This window comes from Oncorhynchus clarkii, chromosome 25 (assembly GCF_045791955.1).
Source record: "Oncorhynchus clarkii lewisi isolate Uvic-CL-2024 chromosome 25, UVic_Ocla_1.0, whole genome shotgun sequence".
In the NCBI taxonomy this organism is placed as follows: domain Eukaryota; kingdom Metazoa; phylum Chordata; class Actinopteri; order Salmoniformes; family Salmonidae; genus Oncorhynchus; species Oncorhynchus clarkii.
The window spans coordinates 27229215-27248927 of record NC_092171.1 but is presented as its reverse complement, the minus strand read 5'-3'; the positions used below and the strand labels follow the sequence as shown (position 1 = coordinate 27248927).

At 44.8% G+C, this 19713-nt stretch overlaps 1 protein-coding gene across 2 annotated transcripts; it reads left to right on the top strand.

The window, feature by feature from the left end:
• Positions 1-1960: 1960 nt before the first annotated feature.
• Positions 1961-18344, top strand: LOC139383830 (NRDE-2, necessary for RNA interference, domain containing). 2 transcript variants are annotated; one of them, XM_071128405.1, is made up of 15 exons: positions 1961-2249; positions 2529-2645; positions 3241-3343; positions 3660-3851; positions 4777-4920; positions 8422-8911; positions 9097-9505; positions 13353-13486; positions 14929-15052; positions 15221-15393; positions 15517-15906; positions 16142-17118; positions 17281-17422; positions 17683-17754; positions 17882-18342. In XM_071128405.1, exons 1-15 carry the CDS (start codon positions 2243-2245, stop codon positions 18005-18007), a joined length of 3600 nt encoding a protein of 1199 aa, XP_070984506.1. In that variant the 5' UTR covers positions 1961-2242; the 3' UTR covers positions 18008-18342. The 2 variants fall into 2 exon arrangements, with proteins under 2 accessions (XP_070984506.1, XP_070984507.1); XM_071128406.1 differs by lacking the exon at positions 1961-2249 and having other exon boundaries at positions 2358-2645; positions 3663-3851; positions 17882-18344.
• The last annotated feature ends 1369 nt before the right edge of the window (positions 18345-19713 follow it).

Sequence of the window (19713 nt, the reverse complement as noted above, 5' to 3'; positions counted from 1 at the left end):
ACACACATTTTTGGGCACAGACAACAGCACAAAGGGAACAAAGGTAGAAACAACAATACATCACACAAAGCAGCCACAACTGTCAGTAAGTGTGTCCATGATTGAGACTTTGAATGAAGAGATTGAGATAAAACTGTCCAGTTTGAGTGTTTTTTGCAGCACGTTCCAGTCGCTAGCTGCAGCGAACTGAAAAGACGAGCGACCCAGAGATGTGTGTGCTTTGGAGACCTTTAACAGAATGTGACTGACAGAACGGGTGTTGGATGTGGAGGATGAGGGCTGCAGTAGATATCTCAGATAGGGGGGAGTGAGGCCTAAGTGGGTTTTATTAATACGCATCAACCAGTGGGTCTTGCGGTGGGTACACAGAGGGCCAGTTTACAGAGGAGTATAGAGTGTCATGATGTGTCCTACAAGGAGCATTGGTGGCAAATTTGATGGCCGAATGGTAAAGAACATCTAGCCGCTCGAGAGCACCCTTACCTGCCGATCTATAAATGATGTCTCCGTAATCTAGCATGGGTAAAATGGCAATCTGAATCAGGGTTACTTCGGCAGCTGGGGTGAAAGAGGTGCGATTACAATAGAGGGAACCAAGTCTACATTTTACTTCAGCCTGCAGCTTTGATATGTGCTGAGAGAAGAACAGTGTACAGTGCAGTGACACAAAAACCTAAAGCCACACACATAGAACAACACAGACCAGTGACCAATTTGCCTTTGGCGGCAGGAAGCCTAGCGGTAAGAGCATTGGGTCAGTAACCAAAGGGTCACTAGTTTGAATCCCAGAGCTGACAATGTGAACAATCTGCCAAGGCACTTTACCCTAATTGCTCCATGGTAGCTGTTGATATACTCCCCAAGAGTGTCTCAGGGGAGTTGGGATATACAAAAAAAATAAACATTTCCAATTCACTTGTAGCCTACATATGTGAAATAGGACAAATATAAGCACTCACCAAATGTGTTTATTTATTATTTCATACAGACAGTATCTGACACTTACTGGTACAAGTACTCCTACTCATATATTAATACATTTGGATTTGACCAGCCATTCCTTGAGTTATTGTTGCATTGTAGATAAGCAACACCAGACAGAGTATTAAAAAGAAAAAGTGCACGTAAGATGTTGTTGGTAGAATAGCTGGCATTCCATCATCACTTCATGATAATTGAAGCTATGAAATGTGCATTACATTATTACTTTAAAAACAAAATAGGTCGATGGTGATAATCGGACAATAAGAGATTTATTTAGGCTAGCCTATTTGTCATATTGAATTAATATTCATTACCCAATATCAGTCATTGACAAAATTACGAATAATGTAGTTTTATAGTTGGCCTGTTTGGCTATAAAACTGATGAAAATTACATATTTATTTCCAATGTTTTTGCAAACTCAGAATCAACTTGTTTTCAGCATTTGTCATGAAATCCGAAATATATAATTTCTTCTAAAAATGAAATTACAAGGAGCATTCCTTCAGGGGATGGATCACTATTCAATATCTATAGCCTATATTTTAAATTCTGCATGCTGTTTTGTGATTATAAAAAAACTAAAACCTAATAAGATGTCATATTTACAACCAAAACAGTAAATACAAAAATCTGTAAATGATTGACATACATAGGCACAAAATAAGTTGTGACATTGGCTTTGGTCATGTGGCCAACAGTGCAGCTGTAGTATAATCGACAGATTCCGGTCTGTCCAGTGACTCCTCACTGCATCCCGTGCCAATGAATATACAGTATTCTGATGCGCTCGAGCTGGAACATGGCGCTCTACTTTATGCAACGCACTGTTTTATCTCTGCGGAAGAATACTCAAAAACACTGGCCAGTGTCTGTTGACGCTGGAGAAATTGCAGTTATTTTTGAGACGGCGCTTCTCATTGGATACAGTGGACCTGCAATATTCTGCCCATTGTACGGGAGCCCACGATTGGCTACGTTGGATCTGCAATGCGTCAAACAATGGCGCCTAATATTACCTGAGTAGTTTAGGAAAACGGTATGGCCGGACAGTCTACTTTGTATCACAGAGCATTTTGTAATACTATAGTTATTGCTGTCGACAAGACGTTTATTTCAGTCTGCCTAGTTCCTCAAAATCATACATCCTGATCTGGCAGGTGCTCGATTGAAGTTTTTTTGGGAGGAATGGTGGAGATCGGCGATTGGTCACCGCAAGCATACACGGAACTATTTACTTTTAGTCGCGGAATTGAAAATGACAGGTGTATCAATCAGGGAATATACAATTAAAATATTATAAATCCTGTGCTGATTGAGTCTATTTTGTGAATTAAACTACTGCATTCAAACCAAGATTTACTTTTAGGCAATAATCTCGCAGTCTGCAACAATATGTCCCAGGCATAATCACGGTTTAATCAGTCTATGGAAGTGTGTTTGTGTGCTCATACTCAATCATACAATTTGCATTCAAGAGAACAGGATTTTAGCAGCCTAAAATTATGCGATTCCTAAAATTCTACCTCTCCAACAAACCACAGGCGCGTTCGAGATGACGTTATATTCATGCGACTGTTTACACGCAGAGGCTATCAACATGGCACTATTTCCAGCTTTTGCAGGATTATCAAATACAAAAGCTGAGATTGCACCTAAAGGTAAGACCCACAAATGTTTATTTATGTTTAGTGGATGTGTTAGCCACCGTTCTGTGACGGCTTTTCAAAGAGAGATCTAGTGAAATTAAACGTAAGTGCAACGTTCCTGCTTGAAAGTGTCAGTGTCCTAGTTTTACTAGCTTGTTAGCTTCATTGGTCACAACACAATTATACTATAGCTAGCTAAGTGTCTCTGCTCGTAACATAACATCCCCCAAAATATGCATCCATAGCTATAATTTGATAAACATTAACGTTAGTTACTCAGTGGTGTGGCCAGGTGAATAAGCATGATAAACAATTTACCTACACTCACTTACTGTAGGTCAGCAGTGCATTGGCCCATCGGGCCCTCACCATAACCTTAATCTAACCAAAAAGGTGTACTATATCATGTCCTTATAAAATTAAACTCTAAACCCATTGGCACAATGCGATATGACAACTCTTTGACATAGAACTATCTTTAGTGCATTTACTGTATCAGTGGGCTTCCTTCTGAAAAAAGCTGTCGCCAAACCTGATTAATTCTTGTGCTTAAAAGCCCTAGAGAACTGATTGTGATTGATTTGACATTCCTCTTCTCTCTCCTCAGAACTAGAATGGCTGAACAATCAAAGTTTCCGCACTGATGACGCTCTCTCTCTTCACCAACGAGCCACTGAGAAAGCCAACGAAACACAATCGGCAGAAACAAGGTGTTATTTTCATAAGTGTTTAATCGTTATTCAATTATTTCCCTTTCACTGTGACTCAATAGTATTACATGCTCCATTGTACAGGAGACAGGATAAGGCATTCTGCCCGTTTGAGAAGCACTGGAGGTTTTATTGAGTAGCTTTCAATTTTACTACACAATCTTGTTTTTATTACACAATTATAAGAAGTTTACCTCCAAATATCTTATACTTTTTTGGGATGATATGATCTCAGCATTGACGTGGTGGTAGTTTCACCCCAAAATCAACAGCTTGTGATATTTGTACTTATATGTATACTACTAACATTTCTCAGCAGACACGTTATACCAGAGAGGGAGGATAAGAATGATGTCCAATCCAACAAGAAGAAAAAGAAGGAGAAGAAGAAGAAAAAGAAGAAGCACAAGAAGAAGAGTGGAGAACCCTCTCCAGCAAGCAGTGGCTCAGATTCGGATACTATCTACCCCAGTGACCTCCTAAAAAAGGCTGAGAGCACTCCTCCCAGGTATGACCTCACTCATTTTGTTCCCAGTGAGACCCAGGATACATGCTCTAATAGGAATATATATGATCAGTTTCGCAATTTATGTCATAATGAATAAGAGTATTTGGACAGGGGGGGGATTGATCCTAGACCAGCACTCCTACCGTAAGATGCCCATGGCTGGTATTACTGTAGTAGTTGTTCTGTTTCAGGGTTTAAGTGTTTCCAGGTAGGGAGATTCATTGTCCGTGGCTCAGTGCGTTAGGGGAGGTATACTCTGGGGGTCTTGGCTGACTGCCAGTTGGAGTAGCTCTTCTTGACTCAGACTCTGAATTTAACTGCGAAAGCAAGCCTGGTGGTCTCTGAGCTGCCAATGAAATTACCCCCCACCCGTACTCTTACCCTAACCCTAACTTTAACCCTAAAAACAAACCCTTAACATAATTCTAACCATAAACCCCCTAGAAATAGCATTTGACCTCGTGGGGACTAACAAAATGTCCCCAGTTGGTAAATTTTTTGTTCGGCTTACTATTCTTGTGGAGACTTCTGGTCCCCACAAGAATAGGTAAACACGTCCACACACACACACCTGTCTCTCTTTCTCTCAATTCAAGGACTGGCTCCTCCATAGGAGACTTGTGTGACTTATCCTTCAAGCTACAGTCAAATTATCCTAATGTTGCCATTATTTTTTATCTGTACTGTACTGGCAATATTTAACGACTAATCTGTTACTGTACTGTCAATGTTTAACGATTATGTCTGTTTTATGAAAAGCTTTCTTATCAATTTCCATTATGGCATCATGTTTGTGTGACATAGCACCACTAACCCTATATTGTCTTTTGTGCCAATCATGAAAACGCTGACTCGCTACCTCACCCACCCCTCTTTAGAGGTGTGGCCTATACTCTTCATTGATCCTGACTATCTCTGTCTGTAGTGAGGGGGTTCAGTTTCAGGTGGAGGGGTCTTTTGTGTGGTTGGATGACCTCCAGACCCCCACCGATCAGCCCTTCTGCGTGGACAGGAGAGCAGACCGTGCCAACTGGGAGTACAAATCACTTTACAGAGGAGATATCGCTAGGTATGTAACCTTCCTTCCTCCTCCGCTCCCACCCTCCGCCTCCCCACTCTAACACCCCTCACCTCTGCACCACCACCATTACTGCCATCTCAGCTCTGGTGTAGCTGTCCGTCAGCCATCATCAACCCACTCTTACCCTGTCCACACCACTGAGCTGGACAGAGCTGAGATATACCTCACTGGCCTGGCTGCGCATCCACCACTGTCGATGGACTCGCACTGGAAAGGACAATGCGAAAATAACCGTACGGTTCAGGTTGGCACGATATTGTTGCAAGGGTATCTGTTGGCCAGCAGTGTTTAGTTTACCCCCCTGCCTGGTTCTGCTCCCAACGCAAGGTCAATCAGAGAGGGAGTCAGTCAGCTCCATTACAGTACACATCATCACACACGAGCTTGGGTGGCCAGAGGGTGGAGTTGGGGGGGGGTGATAATAAAAGCTGCGCAGAGTTTTGTGTCTGTAGCGCTGCAGTAATCCATCTCTCACAGGTGGTTTTACTACTTCAGCCCTCTGACTGCCCTCAGCCTGCAGTCACAGTCAGGGTGCTGAAATCAAAGCTTTTAACTGCTATAAATTCCTTCCTTCCTGTCAGAGCGCACTCTATGCCCTACATACTTAGTGAGTTGAATAATGACGTGCCTAAGATGTACGCTCACTGTGGGGTATATATTGTTGCCATATGTACAGTGCCATTCGGGAAAGTATTCAGACCCCTTTTCCACATTTTGTTACATTACAGCCTTATTCTAAAATTGATTAAATTGTTTTTTCCCCTCATCAATCTACACACAAATCCCCACAAATTATTTTGTGCAAATGTATTATAACCCCCCCCCCCCCCCCTCCGGAAATATCAAATTTCCATAAGTATTCAGACCCTTTACTCTGTACTTTGTTGAAGCACCTTTGGCAGCGGTTACAGCCTTGAGTCTTCTTGGGTATGATACTACAAGCTTGGCACACCTGTATATGTGGAGTTTCTCCCATTCTTCTCTGCAGATCTTCTCAAGCTTTGTCAGGTTGGATGGGGAGCATCGCTGCACAGCTATTTTCAGTTTGCTCTGGCTGGGACCACTCAAGGACATTTAAAGACTTGTCACAAAGCCACTCATGCATTGTCTTGTTTGTGTGCTTAGGGTCGTTGTCTTGTAGGAAGGTGAATCTTCACCCCAGTCTGAGGTCCTGATCACTCTGGAGCAGGTTTTCATCAAGGATCTCTCAGTACTTTGCTCCGTTCATCTTTCCCTCGATCCTGACTAGTCTCCCAGTCCCTGCTGCTGAAAAACATCCCCACAGCATGATGATGCTGCCACCACCATGCTTCACCATAGGGATGGCGCCAAGTTTCCTTTAGATGTGACACTTGGCATTCAGGCCAAAGAGTTGAATCTTAGTTTCATCAGACCAGATAATCTGGTTTCTCATAGTCTGAGAGTCCTTTAGGTGCCTTTTGCTAAACTCCAAGCAGGCTGCCATGAGCCTTTTACTGAGGAGTGGTTTCCGTCTGGCCACTGTACCATAAAGGCCTGATTGGTGGAGTGCTGCAGAGATGGTTGTCTTTCTGGAAGGTTTTCCCATCTCCACAGAAGAACTCTGGAGCTCCATCAGAGTGATCATCGGGTTCAAGGCCCTTCTCCCCCGATTGCTCAGTTTGGCCGGGCGGCCAGCTCTCGGAAGAGTCTTGGTGGTTCCAAACTTCTTCCATTTAAGAATGATGGAGGCCACTGTTCTTGGGAAACTTCAATGCTGCAGACATTTTTTTGGTACCCTTCCTCAGATCTGTGCCTCAACACAATCCTGTCTTGGAGCTCTACGGACAATTCATTCGACCTCATGGCTTGGTTTTTGCTCTGACATGCACTGTCAATTTTAGAATAATGCATGAATAAGGTCTGAATACTTTCCGAATGCACTGTACACAATATGGACACCCCTTCATATTAGAGGATTTGGCTATTTCAGCCACACCAGGTGTATAAGTCCAGCACACAGCCATGCAATCTCCATAAACAAACATTGGCAGTAGAATGGCCTCACTGAAGAGCTCAATGACTTTTAACGTGGCACTGTCATAGGATGCCACCTTTTCCAACAAGTCAGTCAAATTTCTGCTCTGCTAGAGCTGTCCCGGTCACCCGTAAGTGCTATTATTGTGAAGTGGAAAAGTCTAGTAGCAAACACGGCTCAGCCGCAAAGTAGTAGGCCACACAAGCTCACAGAACGGCACAGGTGAGTGCTTAAGCACGTAGCGTTTAAAAATGGTCTGTCCTCAGTTGCAACACTCACTACCGAGTTCGAAACTGCCTCTGGAAGCAACGTCAGCACAATAACTGTTTGTCGGAAGCTTGATGAAATGGGTTTCCATGGGCGAGCAGCCCAAGCGTCGGGTGGAGGGGTGTAAAGCTCGCAGACATTGGACTCTGGAGCAGAGGAAGCGCGCTCTCTGGAGTGATGAATCACATTTCACCACGTGCCAGTCCGACTGACGAATCTGGGTTTGGAGGATGCCAGGAGTACGCAACCTGCCGACTGCATAGTGAATAATGGTTTGGGGCTGTTTTTCATGGTTCAGCCTAGGCCCCTTAGTTCCAGTGAAGGGAAATCTTGACTCTTCAGCATACATGACATTCTTGACAATTCTGTGCTTCCAATTTTGTGGCAATAGTTGGGGAAATGCCCTTTCCTGTTTCAGCATAACAATGCCCTGTGCACAAAGCGAGGTCCATACAGAGATGGTTTGTCGAGATCGGTGTGGAAGAACTTGACTGGCCTGCTCAGAGCCCTGACCTCAAGCCCATCTAACACCTTTGGAATGAATTGGAACGCCGACTGCAAGCCAGGCCTAATCGCCCAACATCAGTGCCCGACCTCCCTATTGTATTTATGGCTGAATGGAAGCAAGACCCTGCAGCAATGTTCCAACATCTAGTGGAAAGCCTTCACAGAAGAGTGGAGGCTGTTATGGCAGCATATGGGGACCAACTCCATATTAACGCCCATGAGTTTGGAATGAGATGTTCAACGAGGAGGTGTCCACATACCTTTGGTCATGTAGTGTCTTCTTTTAACTCAGTTTGCTTCTGAGTATGGTTGTCTTCATTAGCATATTTCTAAGTGTGTGTCTATATACGTATGCATGTCCACAGAAGCGGTGTAGTAGGACCCTCTGATCTTTTTATTAACTGCACAAGGGCAACAAATTGAGTTTCAGATGATGTCGGGTTTAATTTGTAGTCAATACACACACACCACAGCAAGTTAAGTGAAATGTGATCAATATAGCCATGATTGGACTGGTGCTTGGTGTATTGCTGCAGAGGGACTTCCTTTTTGGAGGAGGTCAGGTGACGCAGACAATTCTGTTTATTTCTACTTTTTTCTCTCTTTCTCACCCTGCCCTCCCTTACCGAGTCGCACCCCAGTTCAAAACGCTCTCAATACATTGCAATTTCTCTTTACAGGGATTCTACATATGACTAATGATTGTAATGTCTTTAAAGGTACAAAAGGAAAGGCTCTTCCTCTCTGGGTTTGGACCTGCGGTCTCAGGCCGTGAGCTGGGCTGAGTCTGGCCCAGAGAAGAAGAGAGTGGACAGGAGACAGAGACCCAACCGCTACTTCTCCCCCACCGTCCGCCAGCTGCTGATGTCTGATGGCAAACCCACGCTGCCCAGACCTCCACCAGAGGACACCACAACCACCACCTTACCCTTCATCCCTGTGCCCTCCTGTCTGGAAGGTGAGGCAGAGGGGGGTGGCTCTGCCAAAGGCCAGGGCTCCTGGGTCAACCCCCTGGGGGTGTATGACTCCTCCACGTCCCTGTGGCTCCAGGGGAAGGGGAAGGCGGAGCATGGCAAGGCAGAGGAACAACCTTCTACTCCCAGGGACAATGCTGCCGTCATGCTGGCTGAACGGGTGGAGGACTTCAATAGGAGGCTGAGGGAAACCCCCACAGACACACACACCTGGCTTCAGTTTGTCCTCTTCCAGGTACACTACTCAATGTTAAAACCCCATAATTACACACCACACCAATCAGTCCATTCAAATCACATTAAATTTTACTAGGGCCAAGAGTATTTCCGGGACATTTTAACGTGTCAGGAAAAATTCTAGTCCCTGGCCTGTATCTTGGTACAACAAATCACATAATAACTTCCAGAACTGTATTACAGGACGAGGTAGCTGGGGCGCCTGGGGTGTTTGCTGACATCTCTGAGAATGAGAGCGAGCGGCGGAAGAGGTCAGTGCGGGCCACGCTGGAGAAGAAGGTAGCCATTTTGGATCGAGCAGTGGAGAATAACCCGAGCTGCGTGGAACTGAAGCTGGAGCGACTGCGGCTCTGTAGGGAGCTGTGGGAGCCGGCAGCCCTGCTGAAGGAGTGGAAAAAGCTGGTGTTCCTGCACCCCAACAGCGCCCCCCTGTGGAGGAAGTACCTGCTGTTCATGCAGAGCCACTTCAGTACCTTCTCCGTGTCAAAGGTCAACACGGTATACGGGAAGTGTCTGAGCACGCTGGCGGCGGTGCAGGATGGGAGCATGGTTTCTCACCAGATGCTGCCGGGCACTGATGAACACATGCTGGGTAATGGTCCAAGCCACATACTATATACTTTATATTTAATAATGTTTGCATTAATAACATATTAAGAACTTTTCCCCCGAGATAGCTTCTACATTATAGACAGAGGATTACTGAAATGTGCACTAACTCACAAACTTGTTCTGTTTGGTTGTGATGGAAAGTCATTGGTTTTTGCTTTCTCGTCTTTTATTCACTGGCACATGGCTGTACTGCAGAGGGGCTGAGACTTGAGAAGCATTAGCCAATGTAAATATTTGTAGAGGCGAGCAGAGAGCGAGTATTATGATTCAGGTTTCCCCTTGTCATTGTGTCCTGTCCTGCTGCTGTATTGAACTGTATGTGGTTCATTGTGTATGTTCGGACTGTGTCTGTCACCATGAGAGTTGAAGAGTGGATTAGTTGTCATTCTATTGGAAGTGAAAGCTGCTGTTGTCTCTGCCGGAGTGTGTGCTTGTTTATGTACAGTGTTGTGAAAAAGTATTTGCCCCATTTCTGATTTTCCCTATTTTTGCATATTTTTCAAACTGAAATATCAGATCTTTAACCAAAACCTAATATTAGATAAAGTGAACCTGAGTTTGCAAATAACAAAAAAAGTGCTACTTATTTTATGTATCACATAACAAAGTTATGCAACACCCAATTCCCTGTGTGAAACAGTAATTGCCCCTGTACACCCAAAAAGTTACACCATTGAATCATCTGTCCATAAAATATTCTTCCAAGAGTCTTGATGATTATTCAGGTGCTTCCAGGCGTTTTTTGGCAAACTTGATTAAACTTTTTGGATGAGATGGGTCCCATTGAGTCTGACGAAAACCAAACACTGCATTCCACTGTATGAACCTCATACCAACGGACAAGCATGGTGGTGGTTTGGGGATGCTTTGCTGCCTCAGGATCTGGACGACTTGCCTAATAGAAGGAACCATGAATTCTGCTCTGTATCAGAGAATTCTACAGGAGAATGTCAGGCAATCCGTCTGTGAGCTGAAGTGCAGCTGGGTGAGCAAGACAATGATCCAAAACACAAAATTAAGTCTACATGAAAATGGTTAAAAAGCAACAAATTTGAAGTTTTGAAATGGCCTAGTCAAAGTCCCGACCTAATCCCAATTGAGATGGTGTGGCAGGATTTAAAACGAGTAGTTCATGCTTGAAAACTCACAGATGTCACTGAGTTACTGCAGTTCTGCATGCAAGAATGGGCCAACATTCCTCCACAGCAATGCGAGAGACTGGTCAACAACTACAGGAAGCATTTGGTTGCAGTCATTGCAGATAAAGGTGGCACAACCAGTTATTGAGTGTAAGGTGGCAATTACCTTTTCACACAGGGGAATTGAGTGTTGCTTAATATTGTTAATTAAATAAATAAAATAAGTATACTTTTTTTGGGGTGTTATTTGTAAATTAGGTTTTGTTTGAAGATAGTATTCAGTATAAAAAATATAGAAAATCAGAAAGGGGACAATTCTTTTTCACAGCACTGTATCTCCTTTAAACTCCTTTCAGACGTCTTTGGTATGGATTTGATGTGGTTATAATCTGTCATGACAGACTAAATTTAATTAATGTGTATCATGATGTCATTGCCAGATGTCTGTGGATGTGGCACAGGGCCTCGTTCAGTAGACAAATGTGGAATTGTGCAGCTAGAAATGTCATAAATAGAACTGACAAGATTCCTTTTTCCCAATGACTGACAATTATATATGTTTTATACAGTACACATCTATCTGCAATGTTCTATAACATATTTCATTCTCCTGAACAGACCCCTAAACAGGTTTGTGCTGCGTAATGTTTCTGACCACTGACAGGAGATGAGGAACAGATGGACTAGGGGAGAAGGAGGGTGAGAAAGGGAGAGAGGGTCATGGATGTCCACTCCAGTGTCCATGCTGCTGAGCCATGATATGAGTACTACAGTCCTGGACTAGCCTCCTGGCCCTCTGGCATCTGCCCCTCAATTAGCCTAATGAAACTATCATCTAGTTAGACTAGCTGTCCAGTGGTCAGTCTGGGCTGGACATGGAACTGTCTTGTCAGGGCTTTAGCCTGCTGAACAATGATAAGGATGGGATGCACTCCAGGAGCATTTCAAGTACAGCCTTAATTTAATGAAAAATAATGGCAAGGTAATGATAAGGTTTAAACAATCAGAAATAGAAGCGAGTGCCTCACATTTTTTAGCCCAGGGTTTCCCAAACTTGGTCCCAGGACCGAGTTTGGGAAACCTTGATTTAGCCCACTCAAACAGTCCTATCTGTTGACCACAGCTAACTGTTATGTAAGGGTAGAAAACTATGTTATGGATTTGATGTTATCCAGCGATGCTTCGATTATTGAAATCACCTGGAATTGTATTGAACATAGTGGAACTATTTAGGTTTATAGATCAACTACTGCAATTCATAGAACATAGGCTAGCTGTTTCAGGTTCAACCATAGAAAATAGGCTAGCTGTTTCAGTTTCAACCATAGAAAATAGGCTAGCTGTTTCAGGTTCAACCATAGAAAATAGGCTAGCTGTTTCAGGTTCAACCATAGAAAATAGGCTAGCTGTTTCAGGTTCAACCATAGAAAATAGGCTAGCTGTTTCAGGTTCAACCATGGAAAATAGGCTAGCTGTTTCAGGTTCAACCATAGAAAATAGGCTAGCTGTTTCAGGTTCAACCATAGAAAATAGGCTAGCTGTTTCAGTTTCAACCATAGAAAATAGGCTAGCTGTTTCAGTTTCAACCATAGAAAATAGGCTAGCTGTTTCAGGTTCAACCATATAAAATAGGCTAGCTGTTTCAGGTTCAACCATAGAAAATAGGCTAGCTGTTTCAGGTTCAACCATAGAAAATAGGCTAGCTGTTTCAGGTTCAACCATAGAAAATAAGCTAGCTGTTTCAGGTTCAACCATAGAAAATAGGCTAGCTGTTTCAGGTTCAACCATGGAAAATAGGCTAGCTGTTTCAGGTTCAACCATAGAAAATAGGCTAGCTTTTTCAGGTTCAACCAATGTATGTCATCACTCATGACATCTTTGGTATTCTCAACTTGACCTAATAGATACAAAAGCTCTTCAATTGTTTTACTGTTATAAGATGATGGTCCCAGACTCCCTCTTGTGGTTGAATAGTACATATTCTAGCATATCTGAAGCTGCACTGTGGACGGATCAAACAGTGTGGGAGATGTACGCCGTATGTACTAAAATTTGACCATAGCCTCTGCTTACATTGCAGTGTTTGGCATATATCTCCACCTGACCTCTGAGGGAGACTCTTTTTGACTGTTTGGTTCCTTTTTGAAAATGCAGACGGTCTCTGTACTGGCAGTACAAGGCAGGTAGCCTGGTCCCAGATCTGTTTGTGCTGTCTGGCCAACTCCTATGGCCATTGACAGCACAAACAGATCTGGGACCAGGTTACAAGTCAGGGCAATGTAACCCCAACTTAAAGGGAACATCTGCAGGAGACCGCTGCATTAATTATAACTTGATAATTATTCAGAATAATGTAGACTACTGTGAGGGGCAATAAAAAGATTTTGAGAAGCTGACCTATCATGTGACCTCAGGGATGTGCAGATTTAATTTGCCTGCTGAATTTTTCATTCAGGGAAGATTATCTATCTGTTATTACTTACAAAAAAAAATAATCTCACTTTCTTCCTAATCATGCTATTTGTTTCTCTCAAAGTCTGAGGATTTTTCAATAAATTCATCTTTAAGAGCTCATACTAAACTAATGCACACGTGCTGGTTCTAATAGGTGTAACTGAACTGGGTGATCTGTGTGAGGAATTATAATTAATGATGTGGTATTGTATGCTCTCTCCTCTCTCTCTGCAGCCATCTTCCTCCAGCAGTGTCATTTCCTCAGGCAGGCTGGCCACTCAGAGAAAGCTGTGTGTCTGTTCCAGGGCCTACTGGACTTCACCTTCTTCAAGCCAGACACTGTCAAGGACCTACCCACCAGACAACAGGTACACACACACACAGTCATTCCCCAAGTTCCTCTGCAAATAACACACATGTTCCAACACATGTACTCATATACAGCTGGAATCTCCCTCCAGAATAGACTGATGATGAATTGGTGTTACTGTATTGGCTGTTTATCCAAAGCCAGTGCACCAATGCTGTTTGTTTTTTGTCACTGGCATTAAAGCAGTGCTGGGGCCCTCTCCACAGAGTGCCCTTCAGACTGGTCTGGGCCTTGTCACTTTACACACTACATGGAAACTTTGCTAAGGGGGTTGTTTTAAAATGCATGACCAGGTTTTAATAGAGACCTTTTTCCAGCAGTGGGGCATTCTAATTTGAGAGAACACATAATGGCCTGTTTGCTCTTCTGTCAGAACTGCTGACAGCTCAGGCTCACAGCTCACTGTCCTCCCAGCACCAGCAACATTACATAGCGGAGACATAATTCTGAATGTATAATACCTCAAATGAAGCAAGGGCATGTTGCTATGTGTGTGTCCACATGGTAAACACAGCATTAGCTTTTATGAACTGTTTTAATTGATCAGGGTTGTATTTGTTGATGAGAGACCGTCCCTTAACACTATGTCTCTGTTCCAAGGCCTATACTAGCGTAGTACTATAATGAAGCAATATATATTGGCTATGCATTTCAAGTGGTATGGATAGTGTGGCTATTGGAAAATATGTAAATTGAGCTTTGTATTGTTAAGATATCACACCATATAGGATTTGGAAGTACTCATGCCCAAAGCCCCACGTTCAGAGCCTATCTGTCTTTTGTCTCAGAGACGGTGATATTTAATAAGAATGTAAATGGGTTGGATCCCAACGCTGCCACTAAATCTATATGGATATATAAAATCCTTCAGCTTTTGGATTCGTAACCAAGTAATTAGAAGATCTCCTTTTCAGGCCAAATAAATTCATCTTAATGACGACAAGAGCGACTCCATGTGGCTGTACTCTGTAATCATCTATTATTAGAAAATGATCCAAGCAATGTGTCCTCCAGAAACGAATGCAGTATTAAACAGGACCACCTTTTATTCCACACTAATGTGTTTCTGCTGTTCTCCATGGAGGTCTGGTCTGCTGATCACTGCAGCACTGTGTGACGGCAGAGAGAGGCATGCACTACCATGGAGGGACTAATTAATTCCACCTAGTTATTGTCCTGCAGGCTTGTCCTGCAGTTCAGTCTGTTGTTCTTCTTGTCAGGAGAACTGCTGACCTCAGCGCAGATGGAGACAACTGCCCATCAACCCATGAATCATGATATGTTTACAAATGATTACATTGTTGAAATACCCAACATTCCCTCTCCTCCACCCTCTGTGTGATTGTACAGTATTTATTACTGTAGTATTGAGGGATTGATATAAATATCTGTGTTGTATTAAACCCTCCCTTTGGCCTTTGCCCCTTTGTGGTCCTCCAGGTGGAGTTCTTTGAGCCATTCTGGGACAGTGGGGAGCCCCGTGTCGGGGAGAGAGGGGCCAGTGGATGGAGAGCCTGGATGACCCAGCAGGAGAGAGGGGGCTGGCTCCAACCCAGTGAACAAGGTTAACAACTTTATAGCCTTGCCTGTACTAAAACCTGTGCTAACACTTTACATGGTTGCTCTTATTTCTGTGTTATAACACTGTAATTACACTAGTAGCACGTTAGGACGTTTTGGCGACGTAAGTCATAGTGTTATAATGTTAACCTTTGGAACCTCTGTGTGACAGATGATGGAGATGAAGAAGATCAGGAGGAACTGGAGGTGAAGGATAAAACCTGGCCCAAGTGGAGGATCTGGTTGGATGTGGAGACGTCACGCGAGGCCATCCATTGGCTGCCATGGAGGCCGGACAAAACCAAGGGCCAATCGGTGGAGGACTGTGAGGACCCGGACCGACAGGTATTGGCTGTGATTACTGGTGATAGTGGTGCCAAAACTGGGATATATCTACCATTAAAAACTGGGTTCCTACTGTTGCTATTTATGTCTTACCACTTGCCTGCATGTGTGTGTTCTATGTAGGTGCTGTTTGATGACATTGGGCCGTCTATGATCCGACTGGCCCGCCCAGACCTCCAGCTATGTCTTCTTCTGTCCTTCCTGCACTTCCTGGGTCTGCCTGCTGACACTTCCTGTTACAGCGCCCCCTCCTGTAGCCTGCTGCTGGATGATCAGGCTCTACTGGGGGATGTTCACCACCCTGACTCACCACTGACCTCTTATGCCCTCCCTGTTCCTGGGGTCAGCCCCGTGGGTCACATGACCTCCCTGCAGGGTGCCAGGAGGGGGGTGGGGCTGTGTAAGCAGGGGGAGGAGTTTGTAGACAACGTGTTCCAGATGGTTCTGCCTCTGTTCTCTGCTCAGGAAAGAGCTGTCCTCTCACTACACTGGATCCAGTATGAGAAACTCAAGGTAAACCCAGGTTACCCCAGCTATAAGCTTTAGAGCCAGGCAAGCATATGCTCAGCCAAGTTCAATTACTTTGGTAATCGTGAAGGAAATTTAAGTTCATTGTAGTCAGGATGAAATGTATTTTCATTCCATTTTAATGCTGAACTTTGTGTCCTTCCCCCTCTCATTCTCCATTGAGATTCTCCCACTAATGCTCATGTCTCTCCTGTCCTTCCACTCTGTATGTAACATTAAGGTGCTGAGGTGCGTGCGCGGCAGGAACAAGAAGCGTGTGAAATCCCAGGGGAAGAGGAGCAAGCGCCTGGCCAAGCGCCTGCTGAAGGAGCCAGAGAACCGGGGACGCCTCAGCCTGTGGAGGGAGTACGCCCACCTGGAGTGGCTGCTAGGGAATTTGGACGAGGCCCACAAGGTGTTCGACACAGCCCTGGGACTGGGTGTGGCAGGAGGGCTGGCAGACCCTGCCCTGTGTGACCTCTGCCTGCTCTACGCCCAGCTGGAGGTGGAGGAGGCCTGGCGAAGGGATACGGGCGGGGCAGGGACGACTGTTACGACCGCCATGTCTTCACCAGCGGTCTATATCCTCACCAAGCTAGCAGAGGGTAGTTCGTATGCCCCCTTCTTGGGACAGTTGGCTCCAGTGGCCGTGCTGAAGGCCAGGAAGGCCTATGAGCAGGCTGTGGTGAGCTCCCTGCCTGGGCAGGAGGAGGGGGCCGCGGGGCAGGGGCAATCCAAGAAGTCCAGGCAGGTCAAAGGTCTGGTGGGGTGTTACGCCCTATTCCAGTACCTGACTGTGGGGGTTGATGCTGCTGATGCTGTCTACAACCTGGCCAGAAAGAGGCTGGAGCAACACTCCAGTATGTCAGCCCAGGAGTCAGCTAGCAGTGAAGTAATGTGTGACATACAGACACTGAGCTCTGTCTCAGAGTGTGAGGCCCTGGCTGTCCAGCAGGTGGCGCTGCTGCGCTACCACACCAGCACCAACGTGTACCCACTTAGCCATATCAGACTGGCGCTGACCTCGGCCCTGGCCCACTTTGCCTCCAGCACTTCTCTGTGGCAGTTGTATGTGCAGGTGGAGAACCGCTACCATAGCGCTGGCAGGGCTCGCCGCTTCTTCCACAGCGTGACCAAGGCTAGTGCCAGTGTCGTGCCACGCCTGTTCGCCATCAGCGCAGAGCAGCAAAGGAAGCAGCTAGTGGACTCTGTTCAGAGGTGAGAACACTGAAGATGAAGGCTCTAATCAGTATCACTTAATCTAATAATGTCAATAACAAGACACACAAACACAAAAAAGGAATAGAACTGCTGTAGTAGCTCACATTTAGATTCATTTCGTGGATGTTTTTTCATGAGTTATTGTTTTCTTCTTGGCAGGTCTGATTGCTATGGTGACACCCTCTCCAGCCTGCCAGAGAACGGCCTGAGCAACCGTATCCGCTCGCTGTTTGAGAATGCCATAGCAACAGAGCACGGGGTCCACTGTCCGTTGCTGTGGAGGATGTACATGAACTTCCTGGTAAAAAGACGCCTCTTTAAAACATGAACTTCCTGTTAAGACACCTCTTTAAAACACCCTTAAATCATTGCAGTTATCAGATCCTCAGGTTTGTTCCAACAGCCGAGGGATGAAGGAGACTTGGAAGTATTGCTGAAGCTGGTGTTTGGTGTTTTGTTGTGTTGTAGCTAACGTCAGGTGTTTTATTGTGTGTTGTAGCTGACATCTGGTGTGTTGTTGTGTGTTGTAGCTGATGTCTGGTGTTTTGTTGTGTGCTGTAGGTGTCAGAGGGGAAGGTGGAGAAGGGAAGAGGTATCTTCTACAAGGCTCTACAGGACGTCCCATGGGCAAAGGTGGGCACAGTGACCGATGAAATTATTAAACAGTGATAATTAGTTAGCTCTTTGGTGTGTTTTGGTCACAATATATGACATGGTTTCTGACGTGTGTGTGTGTGTGCTCACGTGTGTCCATCCAAAGGGTTTATACATGGACGCGGTGCAACTCTTCCCTGAGCACGTGCAGGAGTTCCTGGACCTGATGACCGAGAAGGAGCTCAGACTGAGGGTTCCCATGGAGGAGGTGGACATACTGCTGGAGGACTGAGGCTCTAAAACCCTTCCCACAGTGCACTGGGGCCTGGCTTCCTCAGACACTCCACTGTGGATACCCGAAGTTGTGCACTGACCAATAGAACAACCAAGTGTCCTCATGAAGAAGACCATTTTACTTTTCAAACAGACGTGTGAATAAATGATGTTACACTTATTAGTGTTAATTCAATATTGTGATGGATTGCAAATCCATATTTTTATATTTCCAGCTTTTTATGGATTCTTAATCCATATTTTGATTAACATAATATCCTATTTTTCTGTCAAAGATTTGTTTTGAAACATTTTTTTTTTTTTATGGACTGAAATAAATGTTTTGTTTCCTAATACTGGCCTATCAACCTTTATTTAAGAATGAGCTCTGAGCTTTCAGCCAATGTGAACCCTGAGGGATGCTTGTGTGCATTTCCTGCGTGGATAACGACATCATCACAGCTTAACAGTGTGGAAAGGAGCACACCTGAGTGTACACTTCAGAGCCCGGAAGAAGAGAGGAAACACACGAGGGTAGAGAAGCTTTGTATAGTCTTTTTAATGATTGTCCTTCAGAGTAGTAGAGCATCTACTCTGGCTGTCTCGGGTGAGTGATGCTTCTGATGACCTTGAACCTATGATGATTTTCCTCTGTCAGTTTACTGGATTGGCCTCGATCTACTACATACTACTCAGGCTATGATGTAATATTTCATTAGTGAAATATACAACGCCTTCGGAAAGTATTTAGACCCCCTTGAATTTTCCCACATATTGTTCGGTTACAGTCTTATTCTAAAATTGATTTAATTGTTTTTTTCCCTCATCAATTTACACACAATATCCCATAATGACAAAGCAAAAGCAGGCTTTTATACATTTTGGCATATAAAAAACTGAAATCACATTTACATAAGTATTCAGACCCCTTACTCAGTACTTTGTTGAAGCACCTTTGGCTGCAATTACAGCCTCAAGTCTTATGAATGACGCTACAAGCTTGGCACACCTGTATTTGGGGAGTTTCTCCCATTCTTCTCTGCAGATCCTCTCAAGCTCTGTCTGGTTGGATGGGGAGGTCTCAGGTCTCTCCAGAGATGTTCGATCGGGTTCAAGTACAAGCTCTGGCTGGGCCACTCAAGGGAATTCAGAGACTTATCCTGAAGCCACTCCTGCATTTGTTGTGTGCTTAGGGTCGTTGTCCTGTTGGAAGGTGAACCTTCTCCCCAGTCTGAGGTCCTGAGCAGGTTTTCATCAAGGAGCTCTGTGCTTTGTTCTGTTCATCTTTGCCTCCATCTTGACTTGTCTCCCAGTCCCTGCCGCTGAAAAACATCCCCACAGTATGATGCTGCCACAACCATGCTACACCATAGGGATGGTGCCGGGTTACTCCAGAACTGACACTTGACATTCAGGCCAAAGAGTTCAATCTTGGTTTCATCAGAACAGAGAATCTTGTTTCTCATGGTCTGAGAGTCTTTTAGATGCCTTTTACTGAGGAGTGGCTTCCGTCTGGCCGCTACCATAAAAGGCCTGATTGGTAGAGTGCTGCAGAGATGGTTGCCCTCCTGGAAGGTTCTCCCATCTCCACAGAGGAACTCTGGTGCTCTGTCAGAGTGACCATCGGGTTCTTGGTCACCTCCCTGACCAAGGCCCTTCTCCCCCGACTGCTGAGTTTGGCTAGGTGGCCAGCTCTCGGAAGAGTCTTGGTGGTTCCAAACTTTT

Excerpts from the sequence above, each read along its gene's own strand:
- LOC139383830 (XM_071128405.1), top strand. Across the intron at positions 2,646-3,240 it reads AGCTGAGATTGCACCTAAAG|AACTAGAATGGCTGAACAAT; the intron begins GTAAGACCCACA and ends CTCTCTCCTCAG. Across the intron at positions 8,912-9,096 it reads TTCAGTTTGTCCTCTTCCAG|GACGAGGTAGCTGGGGCGCC; the intron begins GTACACTACTCA and ends ACTGTATTACAG.